Raw genomic sequence first — 12,528 nt, 5'->3', positions numbered from 1 at the left:
AAAATTGCATCAATGATGTCAACAAACTAATGTCCGTGACGTGCGTTTTGAACTTACTCCATTTGAATATCGAATTCAAGTGATCCACAGTCAATAAGTACATTACATTAAAGTGATAATATAATGCTATTTATTCATTTAAAAAGTTTGAGTGGTTAAATTTTGTATGCTCATGTTTTTTTCTGGTCTTGATTGCATGTTAATATGTTTTTATTGTCATTATTTTGTATGTTCATGTTATATATGTATATTAAAGTTTTAAAATAATTTAAATATTTTTATTAAAAATAAAATATTTATAGTAATTCAGCTATGTTTAAATTTGATTGAATTAAAAAATGATATCTGAATCTGATTATTTAATTCAATTTGATTGAAAAAATTATTTACAGTATTAACACAAGAAAAAATGAATTATGGTCGCAACTTTGTTCTTACTTTTTACACATCTAGTATATAATCATTAAATTAAATTGTAATTAATTGGAATATAAAATTCGCAAATTTTGTGGTAGCTTAAAATTTTTGATAGAAAAGATTAAGTGATTAACACTTGCCACAAAATTATCTATCTCCTAAATTTTTATTCAAACTTCTTAATTTAAGTTGAAAGATGACTAATAAGAAACTGTTGACTCTTAATTTAAACGAAAAGAAAGAAGCACAACCTTTACTTAATGCACTAACTTCAAATTTAGATATTAATGTTGAAAGTGTCGTTGAATCAACTCCTTCCAAATCTTCAAGGTTGGATAAGAAAGAATTAACATTGATACTTGAGCTATGATCTTGAAATGCTGGTTTAATGAAGCTTATTTGTGGGTTAGTATCCATTTTATGTTTATATATTTCTTGTTTTAACTTGGTCTCCCTTTAATTTCAATAAAAAAAAACTTGGTCTCCCTCAAATTAAAATCCTGCCTCCGTCACTGGTAGTGGGGATCATGCCAAGTGTTTGATGATCTTGTACGTTTGGATTTGAAAGTTAATGAAGAAAATGAGCAATTTGCTTATAGTTTTTGTTGTTTGGTTTTTCATTTGAATTTTCATTTTTCAATAGCTAATGTTCTGCTTTGGTGGAATCTGCCTACCAGCTGCTCCCGTACATATATATTTTCTCAGTAACTTCAATGTCTATTAACCTTATGTGAATTTAGGAGTAAAAATAAATCTTTTGGTTCTTATTATAGTTTTATCAATTTTTGTGTTCAAATTGTACCAGGAGTGGAGTGCTTTGAGTTTTACTTAGCTGCAAATTTAATTCAGATATGATAAACATCCATTTATAGGCTCAACCCTTGTAGATTATGTGCTTAGATCTCTTGTGCAGGTCTAAGATTTTACATGAAAAAAAAAGTGTTTTGAAATGGGGAAATGGTAAAGATTTGAATGAGGAATTTTATATATTTGGTACTATAGCTCCAACCATCTCAGATATAATTCTTTCCAAAATTGCATCAGTGATATCAACACTAATATCATATACATGCGATTCGAATTTACTCCATTCCACCATTGAATTCAAGTAATCCATACTCAAATCTTCTGTTCTCAGGCAAATGATCTTCCCAAGCTCTAACCCCATGAATTGTTTGTAATCATCATTCATTTTGTCCTCTTTTGTTGGAAAGTTTGTTGTTATATCTCTCACACAATCAAATAGCAACTGCTTCTTTATCTTTTGCAAATGCAATGCCCTTTTAGATTTCAGTATCTGGGAAACATCATGACCTGGAAGAAGCTCTTCTAAACTCCATACAGCAGCAGATAACAGTGAGTCCTCTGTGATTTTCTTGGGCAGAATGACATGACAATTCCTTATTCTCTGTTGCATTTCCCCAGCATCCTCATTCACTGTTTTAATCAGAAAAAGTATCCTTAAAAAATTGTGAATTGTAATACCATGTTGGCCAAAGAAAACTTACCATTGAGAACATTTCGTAGAGGTATCTTTCCCAGTGATTCAAGGTTACCCTCTATGCATCTCTGCCTCTGCCTTCTGTTGTTAGGAAGATCAACAATTTTAAAAAAAAAACATTGAAGATATGAGGTTCATTAAAATGATTAAGAATCTTATAGTATATTTGAATCAACTTATTTTTCCTCCGAATAAATTCTGCTATCTAGAAGATGCTCACAAAAGTTTCTCGACAAACGCAATTGTGTCTTTAAAATCAATTGTAGAAGAAATTTCCAAACACTCTGAGAATTCTCACCTCTTCTTATTGCATGCATTGGAGGTTTGGAAAATGTGAGAAGAAAATGAGTTGTGATCTTTGTGAGGGGATATGGAAGTTCCTTCACCAATACATGGGCATGAATTGAACTCAATAGAGCCACTAGCTGATGAAAATTGAACAACATGATCAACCAGTCCAGGCTCTGAGACAGTTGCATGTCTTTTTCTTTGGTCATGTTCCCTTGTTAGAATATTGCTTTCACTGTTGAATCCAAGCTTGTTGTGCAAGATTGTTAGAGCTTTGCAAAATGGTAACAGAGGCTTTCTCCTCTTGTTTAAGCTTGCTGATTTCTCTGAACTGTTGCTAGACCTTTTTGAATACTCTCTTTCTGAAAGGTATACCTCTAGGATGAAAGGCTCTTGTTGTTCATTTAGAAAATCTCTCAGTCTTTTTTGTGGTTTGGCTGTTGCTGAAGCCATTTGAGTGGAATAGTTGAAGAGGCTCAAAATTTAAGTAGAAGGAATAGAAGGTGTTGGAATTAAAGTGATGATAAATTTTACTAGGAAAGCTTTGGAAGCTTATGACCTTGGAAACACTGATACCACAATGATAGGATATAAACTCTAAAAACGATAAAAAAAATTATTTTTTGAAACTGGATATTAAAGTTTAATACAAGTTTATCTGTATTTAAACAAAAATTAAAGGATACACATTAAAAATAGCCTAATGATAATTGTGAGGTTGTGAAATATCCTAAGAGCTAGTAAAATTTATACATTAACCTCAAATTTACACATTAATTATGGAAATGATTAGAAATAAACCACCAAAAATAATTCATTCATTTAGGTGGATAGAATGGTGTTTTCTTGTCAGAGTTGTTTTACCAAAAAGCTGTTAGTTGAGATTTGTTGTCAGCCAATTGTACAATTGTACATCATTGAAATTTATATTTTCAGTTTTCACTCTCAACTTCTATAAGTAAAATGGGTCCACAGCTATATTTAGGCTTTTCCTATCAGTTTTTACAAAAGTGATTGGTTGATTTAGCCTTCTCCTTAATTTGAAAAAAACAAAAAATCATGGGATGCTCTTGCTTAAAGAACGAGTCTAACATATTACCTGCCACCCCTACCTCTTGTTATTGAAAGGTATCCTGTAAATTAACTACTTTTAAGAACTTCTATTTGTTTTAAATAAGAAAATAGAATCAAAATATTTAAAAGTTCAATGGAGTACTAGTGAATTTTGTTTGATAAAAGTGGCGCCTTGACTAAAGGCAATGCAATGTTAAATGGGAACTACTTCATAGATAGATACAACCACTAATTTTGTATTATCTGCCTGCAAATCTAATCAGTAATACAATACTCACAACAGGTGCAATGCATCTGTGATCGGAAAGCTTACACATTTTGTTGGGGGGGGGGGGGGTTAGCTAACTTTGACTTATTAAAAATCAGAGTTAAATTAACTCTGATTTGTGTTCATCCATCAATTTTCATAAAAGAGAAGGCATACCTACCTTGTGTCATCAATCAATTAACTCATACAAATGAGAGTTTTCAACTAAAGCGATGTGGAATAATGTAATAAATTTAATTTAGTGTTAATACATTAACAACATAACACACTAAGCTATTCAAGGTTTATAACATACAATAGTCCTAATAACCAAAAGAATTGGGCACTGGAATTGGTGTCTGAGCTCTCAATTTCTCAAATTTGGTCTTAACTTCACTCTGGAATGAAATGAGTGATTTCTGACGACAGGCGAAAGCTGCAGAAAACTGCTTAACCTCCCCTTCTAGATTTTCCCTTCTCTGAACTTCAGTATATAAATCTTTCAAAGCCTTTTCCTTTTGCCTTGAAACCATTGCAAGTTTCTCAGATGATTCAGAGAACTTCAGCAGCAAAGAGTCTCTTTCATCCTTCAAAAGTAGTAACTCCCTTTCTAGGCTTTCACATCTTTCAGTTAAATCATTCTTTGAGTAAGCAGTTTCTCCTCCCAAATCAGAGACCTTTGTCACAAAAATTAGTTTAGGATAATCAAATGTTATGCTAGAATGCAGTTCTATATCTTTCACCTATGATTGTTTCAGAAAAAGTGAGTTCCCAGATCTGTGCATTACTAGTGAAATCAGACTTCTAAACAATATGCAGCTTCTTTCAGCCTGACGTTTGATTTCTAAACAATTCAATCTTCTATTCTCTTCAATGACATTTGATTCTATAAAAAGCTAAAATGAATCAATATACAAATATCTAATTCTATGTTAATTGTCTGTCATGAATCAATTACCTCAAAAGCTTATGCTCTTAGGTAATGACATATGAATGGTTATATTTCTAACATTGTCTAATTTATATTACTGCCAATAGAAATTCTTCAGTTTTTTCTCACATTAAGCTCACCTAGGAGGTACTGTAAAAGTTACACAATTCATATAGATAGGACAAGCTACAACAATAAAAAGCAAGTGCGATGAAATCTAATAATCTTGGTTCTAATTTTCAGAAGCTGTTTCTAACTTCTCGAATCATATTTAAGACATTAAATGTGCTCTTTATTTAAAGGTTATTTATAAGGAAGAAAGTTGCATCTATAAATAAATCAGCCATAATATGGATTTAAGCTTCTGTCAAATTTGAAAAGCATGTACTAAAAGGATAACAGGAGAGATCTCATAACTAATACACATTTATTTCTTACAATTCTGATATGACATGCACATTCCACAAGGACAGACAAATGATTTAACAATGAATTTCACTGTTTTGTAAAGAGAGCATAAAATCACATGAAAAGCTATTATATCTATATTTTCTTAGTTAACACATGCCCGTTAAGGCTTCAGTTACTATGAGGTACTAAGGGTAACAGAGTTCTGGACAAAGACAAAAGATATCCTAAAAGAAAGACAAAGAGTAAAACCATGATTGATGATTGATATCTTGATATTTGTGGCCAGACAACTACCTTGTATTCACAGCTGCACGAAGAATTTGTCTCTTGCTCTCTTGTTGTTGAGTTCTCTGATATCTCCAGTGATGTAATTATATTATTCATCCTCTCATGAAAGTCTTTCTTCTGTTCATGGATTAAAGCATGGTTCCCCGTGGAAGACCTCCTTTCACTGTTCGTACTCATTCTACAGTTAGCTTCCAAAGTTTCAAAAAGCTGTGCACCAACTTCACTCATGGTTGAAAGCATCTTCGCAGTAGACAATTTGCCACCAGATGCAATTTTCTGTTTAGAAAACAATAGACAATAAACTTACTGTTTCTTTAAATGATCAAGGCAAATAAAGATTGATAGAAACTGATATGGTGCAGACATTCAACCTGCATTACTGATAAAACCTCCTCAAAGCTATCTTTGAAGTTTTCCACAGATTCAGATAATCTTAGAGGCAATTCTTGAATTAGTTGTGTTTCTTGTTGATGTTCAGGTCTCTCACCGATTAATTGCTTGTTTGATGGTACTTCCTCTGAATGCTTTCTCTGAATTAATTTGCATCAAGGCAGAGCAATGCACAATACAGAGACCAGTTTAAAAGAAAGTAGCTACATTAGTACATACCACCAATCCCATAAAGGAAATGAGAGGAATAGAGTGGCATCTATTCAATCTCATATCATGCGAGCTGAAGATAGTATTTTATGGATGTTTAACAATACATAAACGATGCCTTATATCACTATATCAGCAGCAGCAAATGGATTAAAACTTATTGAGAAACCAAATTGGAAATCTTCTAGACAAGAGCACAAGTGATATGCATAATTCTCATTTATCATAATTGTAATTAGTAATTTAGTACTGGAAAAACATCCCTTTTGATTCATAGTATCAAGTTACACTACTTTGTTTGAATAGTCTTCTGGCTTGATGATAAGAACCTTGGGAGAACCACACCACACAAGCTAGCTGTTGTAGTTGGAGAGCCCAAGGCCTTATAAACCCCACATTAGAATCCCATACTTCCAATGTGGGACTCAAGTCCCATACCTTGCAATGGGGTCCTAACACTTGATCACAGTTTCATACATATTAACTTTCATTTTCAACAAAGCTGGAGAGTGATAGTATATCAGATACTGACCTCCAGTTCATTTATCTTTTCATTAGCAAGTTCCAGTTGTCTCCTCAAATCTTGAACCTCTCGTTCATACTTCTCAATTTGATTTATACAACCCTGACAAACAAGCGATATGAAAACAAGTTCAAAAAAGCAGCATATATATTTAATGAAAAAGAGAGATTAATATGGTATTGTTTAAAAGCAACGCATTAGCCACTGAATGCATGAAGTGCTATTGGAAGTACTTAGACTACAATATGGTTTACACTTTACACTTTACTTAGATGCATAATCATGATAAGGTGGTTAAATACTGTTTTGGTAAAACTGGTGAAACCAACAATGTAAGGAAATGTAAAATTCATTAAAAAGTGATCTCCACCAAATGTGTATACACAGCGATAGAAAAGAAAGAAAAGAGCAAGACATCAAAAGAAAATTTGAATTTTCAATAATAAAAAAGAAATGATAAATATAAACTAACCGGAGTTGTTTCACTTGCTGGGAATGATTGAACTTTTCGAAAGGGAGTAGTTTGAAGTGAATCAAGATCCGCAACGTAACCATTGTTCATTTTCAACCACATATCTTCATCAGCCACATTGCTGAAAGCAACTGGTGGAGGGCTAAAATCTGGCAAAGTTGAATTCTTTGGTCGCCTGGCAACAAAAGTACTGGGAGGTGTCTTCAAACAGGGAGATCTAAAAATATCTCCTTGTGATGTACTATTAATTTCACTGAACTCTTCTGTAAATCTGTGACTCAAAGATCCAGTTCCCTAGGAGTACAGGCGAGTCATTGGAAACACAAAATGGAGAAAAAATGTCAGAAAAAAAGAAAATAGTGTGAAAGAAACCCAAATTGACTATAAAGCAGCACAAAGAAGAAAACGGTGAGTTGTTTTGGAGGAATAAAAATGATCATACAAATCCAAATTAACAAGGGTCAAAATTGATCTGATAAATCTAAAAGTTTAAGATTAAAACTTGTTGGAAAAAATGGCTTACACAGAATTAAATATGGAACCATACACAAAACAAACCCTAAAGAAAATAAAGGAAGAGGCATAATTTATGTGATTTCGCTCCTAACTTCCCACCATACTCCTCAGCCCTAGAGCCCGTGTCCGACTCGCTGTGCACTAGCTCTTTTACTAGTCTCAGTCAAACACAGCAATGCTGGCATCACCACCTGCATAGCTAATTGGCAACTGAGAGACATAGTCGAAGGCTCTGATACTTTTATTAAAGAAAAGCTGTGAAGTTACAATGGTCATTGGAATTCGAGAGACCAACACACTCTCCCAAATAACCCAGATTCAAATCTAGATGCTAAAACTATTCCTCTCTCCATCTTATGTACAGCCTCCTTACTCACTCTCTAACCAACTCAGTAACTAACTATTATGCTTACTAACCCTCACAAGTAGTCACCTATCAAACACAAAAACACTCACTACAGAAGCAAACTCACAAACTTGCTCACTTCCTTAGGACTTCAGATGAAATTCTTCTCAAGACCCCTTATATATAAACGTGGTCTGTAGCTTGTTTCCAAAATGAGTAAGTGCCAATTGATTGCTTCTCACGTTTTCAGGGGCCTTTAAAAAATGTCACAACCTTTAAAAAAGGACTGAGCTTCCCAATAAAGATAATTTCAAGAGCATGACAACTTACAAATTACAATGAATTGAGAATTAATAATTGAAGGTTTCGAAATTGAAATTGTTACTCCCAACAAAACTTGTGCACCGTACAGGCTTATGACTATTAGCATTTAAAGGTTTTTTGTGGTCATATTACATTCCTTCATGAGACATGAGTTGTACCTGACTGTCGTTCATTCCAGAGTCTGAAAAAGATATAGTACTAGATCTGGAATTTTCAATTTTCATCCGTTGCTCTCTAATCAACTGATCACGAGACTTCCTCTCCTCTTCCAGTTCCATTTCAAGCTTCCCACGCTCCATTTCATACTAAACAGCGGAATATGAATAGATAATCAATACAAAAAGATAAATAGAGTTCATCTAATGTTCTAGCATGAACTGAATTGTTAACCAGAGTGCACACAAACTTTAAATGTAACACCTACCTTGAGCAAATCGTTCCTGAGTTTAAGAATCTCTTGCTCGAGAACCCCAGCATGGGAACCCTAAGTAGAAAAATTTAACATGTAAGATTCTCTGACGTGAGTGTATAAGTTATTATCAGAAGATGATTACCTGAAGTTTTTTACGTAGATCTTCTATCTCTAATTGTTGCCTCTTTAACAAGGCTGCATCTGTCAAAATCTGTAGAACTCCAACAATCAAGAAAAGGATTTGGCAAAACAAATAAGCCAGAAATGAAGTACCAGAATGCAAATAGAGGCAAGCCATGTGTGCAAATAGCTGTAAGCTAAGAAGAAATTGCAGGTCCATTATACAGAAACCTTTGTATCTATGTTAACCATTTCCTGACCAATACAATTAAAATGTAGAGAGAATACGAGGCTAATACCATTTTCATGGACTGAATTGTCAAAATATGATTTTCAACATTCAAAACCTAATATTCGCTTCTCCAACAGTTTTTTCGCTTCTCCAACAGTTTGTAATCACAATATTCGTTGAAGTAAATACACCAATACTAGGCAGCAGAGCACTTAAGACTGCATATCTTGTGAGAAGGATTGGGCAATGTCTTACTATAAATTGCTTCATATTTTTTCCCAAATTTGTACATGTTTCAGAAACAAACCACTACCATAAAAGCTAATATTCATTTTCTGTAAGATTTGCATGACGAAAAATGGCAGATCTTGTAAAGTGCAAACATTTCAGAATTCGTAGACCCTAAGAGTAGCAACAAAACCTATACTAAGTACCTATGGCTTAGACAGTAGAGAAAATCAAAGGTTAGAATTATAAAGCACTCTGAAACATATAAGACGAGAAGATAATATTAAATAGGGTAGCAAAATGATAACTTTTTTAATGTACAGACCTCATTCACTTGAACACAATTCGTGATGCGCTTGGCCCTACTAGCAAACTGAAGAGTTCCCTTTGTTTCTTCAATGTGGACCTAAAAGGATAGAAGAATAGTGCTGTTATCATATCATATATCTAATCACCAAACAAGATAAGAGAAACACAACTAAAACAATAGCCTCTACCTCTTCTGGTGCTACCGTGCAAATAATGGACGTTTTGGCATTACCACCAAGAGCAGGTTGGAGTATGCGAGTTAATTTACTATCACGATACGGGATATGCCCCCTGCCATAAGAAAGAAAAAGGCCAAACATTGTTATCTTCTAAAACCATTCAATGAAATCAAATAAAAATACTATACAGAAGGCAGACAGGGGTAAAAATTATACCTTTGCTTTGAACCTTCACTTAGTTTGTTAATAACATTTCCCAGAACCATCAAGCTCTTGTTAATGTACTTTCCTTCTTTTAAACGTACTCCATCAGCTCCAGTCTTTGCAATCCTCTCAGAGCCAGCTAGATCAACTAAATTCTAATTCCACAAAATCAACAATAAGTATGCAACTAGCTAGTAACAAATTCTTATATGGAAGTATGAAAAGAAAAAGAAGAATACCAACCAAGACTGAAACTCGAACAATATCACTAACTGAACAATCATTGGAAGAATTGGCATCCTCCTTCCCTTTGCTTTCAATCACCTGCGATATTGATTAGACATACGTTTGATTTAGGAGTGTTTTGAGTTTTGACTAAAAGAAAGGTGAAAATTTGTAAAACATTGTATTGCAAATAAAAGAAACTAGTTTGAGGGATACCATTCTAAATATTGTATGCGATCTGCTACTCCTTACGTTCATATTTGTCTCCCCAAAGTGCCTGTTAACTGTAAAAACAAAACAATTTTCAACTCAAATATAGCACAGCATGTATGTTCAAACTTAAAAGAAGAAGAAAACAAGAATGTAGTAGAAGAACTGCAAACCTTCCCCTGCTTGAATGAGGTTTAGCACTTGTTCTGCATTACTGACAATTTCCTCTCGAAGCCCTGCAACAAATACTCCACGCTGGAAAAAAAAATCAGCACATACATACCTACATATAAAAGAAAATGAAATCAAGTGGCAAGCAGCAGACCTCCAAACTCTCATGAATTTGCAATTTCTGATTTTCAACAACAAGAAGATCATTAATTTCCTCATTATAGATCTCCATGTAGGAAACACGAATCAGAAACTCTCGATCAGTCATCTGAGCATGAAATCATTGAAAAAACAAAATCATGTCATCACATCAGCCATTGCAAAATTAGGCAAATAACACTTCAAATCAAAGTTAAAAACACTCGTTACATAGAATTAGAATTAGAACTAAACCAACGAACCGTCTCAATTTTCGCAAACACATCTTCGACCGCACGAGGAATCACCCCTGGGTCAGCTTCAGAACCATTCATAGTGAAAGTCTTCCCACTACTAGTCTGCCCATAAGCAAATGCAGTTCCTGACCATATAATATAACATAATCTCAATTAATCGACATAGCATAGCATAGCTTATTAGTTATTACACATAATATTTAGTTAATTAATGCTTGTAATTAGTCAAATGAGTTTAGCAGTTGTAACTTCTAATACTTAGAGTCAGCACTAGTTATAGCAGTTAGACTTGTTAGTTAGTTGTTACTATTCTGTTATTTGTATCAGCTCATCTATACTGAGAGTACCAATAACAAATGAGACACTTTTTTCTCTCATTTCTGATTTCATCACTACCACAATAACTTGCTTTTAAAAATAAAAAAATAAAATTAAAACTTTTTTATGGTGAGCTAAATTGCTCTCGCAACTCCGACCCGAGTGTGGTGAAGGCCAAAAACCTTCCCAAAAGTGCGGCTCATAAGAATCGAACTCTCGACCTAAAAAATTAGAACTTAAAACATGTAATTTTATTGGACTGAATATATTTATTTAGCACTGTTTAGCTAGTTACCACTTGAGCTGAGCTGAAAGTGTTAAATTGATAATTAAATTAAAAAAAAATGATAAAGATGTTTACGAAAAAAGAATGAGATTTGAAAATTGGATACCGTTGAAGCCATTAAGCGCAGCGAGGATGATATCTTTGGTGAGGTGTTCATAGACACTCGTGTTCGTGCTATTTTCATCGAATATATGATCTGAAAAAAAGGAAAATCAGCAATTTGAAGGTGAAAAGTCAAAGAGAATTTCGAAATGGAAGATTGTAATCACGAAAATCATGATGGTGATTTGATGTTACCGAAAGCATAAGAAGCGGGAGGGAGTGGAGTGCCATGGATCCTGTGAAGAGAGATGCGGTTCTCTTCGACCTTCCAGAAGCTTCCGGCGGAGGAGTCGCCGGAAACCGGAGGACGAACTCGAACGGCGACGCAGATCTTCTCCATTTTCGTTGCTGTGAACGAGAGCGGGCTCAGCTAACTTCCCCTTTTTCTTCTGCTGAGTTTGAATTTTTCGCTATTTGACGGAAATGTCCCTCGTCGATCATGGCCCAACGGATAACTTTGATTTCTGGGCTTTTGGATTTTACATTGTTGGGCTTTCATCGGCCCATATCTTGCAAAAATGGGATTTCTTTTACCCACGTTCTTTTTTTTCTTTTGAAAGCAATTTTATTGTGCACATGCTAAAATTGGTCTAGAGTTTTCTTTGTATGTCCAAGGGCATGAGAGTCAGGACTCCAAAGCAGTCGCTACGAAGAAAATCGTGTAACCTCGGAAGGGGGTGATCATGCATAACGAAGGGTTGAGAAGACCACACGCTCAACTTAGCAAACACGTCCGTAACAACATTACCTTCGCGCGGGACATGCATCACATTCACAGACACCATCCACTCGTGCCCTCACAGATTTAGAATAGCACTAAACACAACAACATACGGGTGAAACGTACCAGGAGCCTCGTCAATCAAACTCACTGCTTGGAAAGAATCTGAAAAACAGCAACTCTACGTTGCCCCAAATTCCAAAACAACCATGCCATGATAAATGGTCATTAGCTCAGCCTTAAGAATACTAGCGTGCCCATTATTACTAGAAAAACCAACCACCCAGCGTCCATCCTCCATTCGAAGAATACCTCCTAACCTCGCCACCCCTGGATTTGTGAGAGCATTATCAATAATATTGAGAGCAACAAAACCTGCTGAAGGATGCTGCCAAGCAACCCAGTGAGGCGCAACATCAACAAGCCATGTTTAGCAGCCTGCACAAAGTCTTCTTTTAAATACATTAACTTTTATTTG

At 34.6% G+C, this 12,528-nt stretch overlaps 2 protein-coding genes across 2 annotated transcripts; both read right to left on the bottom strand.

Moving 5' to 3' along the window:
- Window positions 1–1,378: 1,378 nt before the first annotated feature.
- Window positions 1,379–2,756, bottom strand: LOC130718148 (uncharacterized). The gene is made up of 3 exons (XM_057568638.1): window positions 2,217–2,756; window positions 1,926–1,999; window positions 1,379–1,854 (listed from the first exon to the last, which is right to left on the bottom strand). The coding sequence occupies exons 1-3, from the start codon at window positions 2,657–2,659 to the stop codon at window positions 1,400–1,402; spliced, it is 972 nt and encodes a 323-aa protein (XP_057424621.1). The 5' UTR covers window positions 2,660–2,756; the 3' UTR covers window positions 1,379–1,399.
- Window positions 2,757–3,632: 876 nt separating this feature from the next.
- On the bottom strand, window positions 3,633–11,709 carry LOC130720512 (kinesin-like protein KIN-7N). The gene is made up of 18 exons (XM_057571159.1): window positions 11,525–11,709; window positions 11,334–11,423; window positions 10,630–10,748; window positions 10,383–10,496; window positions 10,231–10,312; window positions 10,064–10,131; window positions 9,866–9,946; window positions 9,635–9,777; window positions 9,428–9,530; window positions 9,256–9,336; window positions 8,493–8,561; window positions 8,363–8,422; window positions 8,097–8,243; window positions 6,753–7,046; window positions 6,290–6,382; window positions 5,529–5,687; window positions 5,164–5,433; window positions 3,633–4,204 (listed from the first exon to the last, which is right to left on the bottom strand). The coding sequence occupies exons 1-18, from the start codon at window positions 11,667–11,669 to the stop codon at window positions 3,851–3,853; spliced, it is 2,472 nt and encodes an 823-aa protein (XP_057427142.1). The 5' UTR covers window positions 11,670–11,709; the 3' UTR covers window positions 3,633–3,850.
- Window positions 11,710–12,528: the final 819 nt, after the last annotated feature.

Source organism: Lotus japonicus, chromosome 5, assembly GCF_012489685.1.
Source record: "Lotus japonicus ecotype B-129 chromosome 5, LjGifu_v1.2".
Taxonomy (NCBI): domain Eukaryota; kingdom Viridiplantae; phylum Streptophyta; class Magnoliopsida; order Fabales; family Fabaceae; genus Lotus; species Lotus japonicus.
Note: the sequence above shows the minus strand (reverse complement) of the source record. Positions and strands in the feature narration are given on the sequence as shown.

Coding starts and splice junctions, on each gene's coding strand:
- LOC130718148 (XM_057568638.1), bottom strand. CDS start 2,659: ATGGCTTCAGCAACAGCCAAACCACAAAAAAGACTGAGAGATTTTCTA. Junction 2,000..2,216: donor AATGCATGCAATAAGAAGAG/GTGAGAATTCTC, acceptor TCCTAACAACAG/AAGGCAGAGGCAGAGATGCA. Junction 1,855..1,925: donor TCTACGAAATGTTCTCAATG/GTAAGTTTTCTT, acceptor TGATTAAAACAG/TGAATGAGGATGCTGGGGAA.
- LOC130720512 (XM_057571159.1), bottom strand. CDS start 11,669: ATGGAGAAGATCTGCGTCGCCGTTCGAGTTCGTCCTCCGGTTTCCGGC. Junction 10,497..10,629: donor TGTTTGCGAAAATTGAGACG/GTTCGTTGGTTT, acceptor TTTCATGCTCAG/ATGACTGATCGAGAGTTTCT. Junction 9,778..9,865: donor TTGTTCGAGTTTCAGTCTTG/GTTGGTATTCTT, acceptor TTGTGGAATTAG/AATTTAGTTGATCTAGCTGG.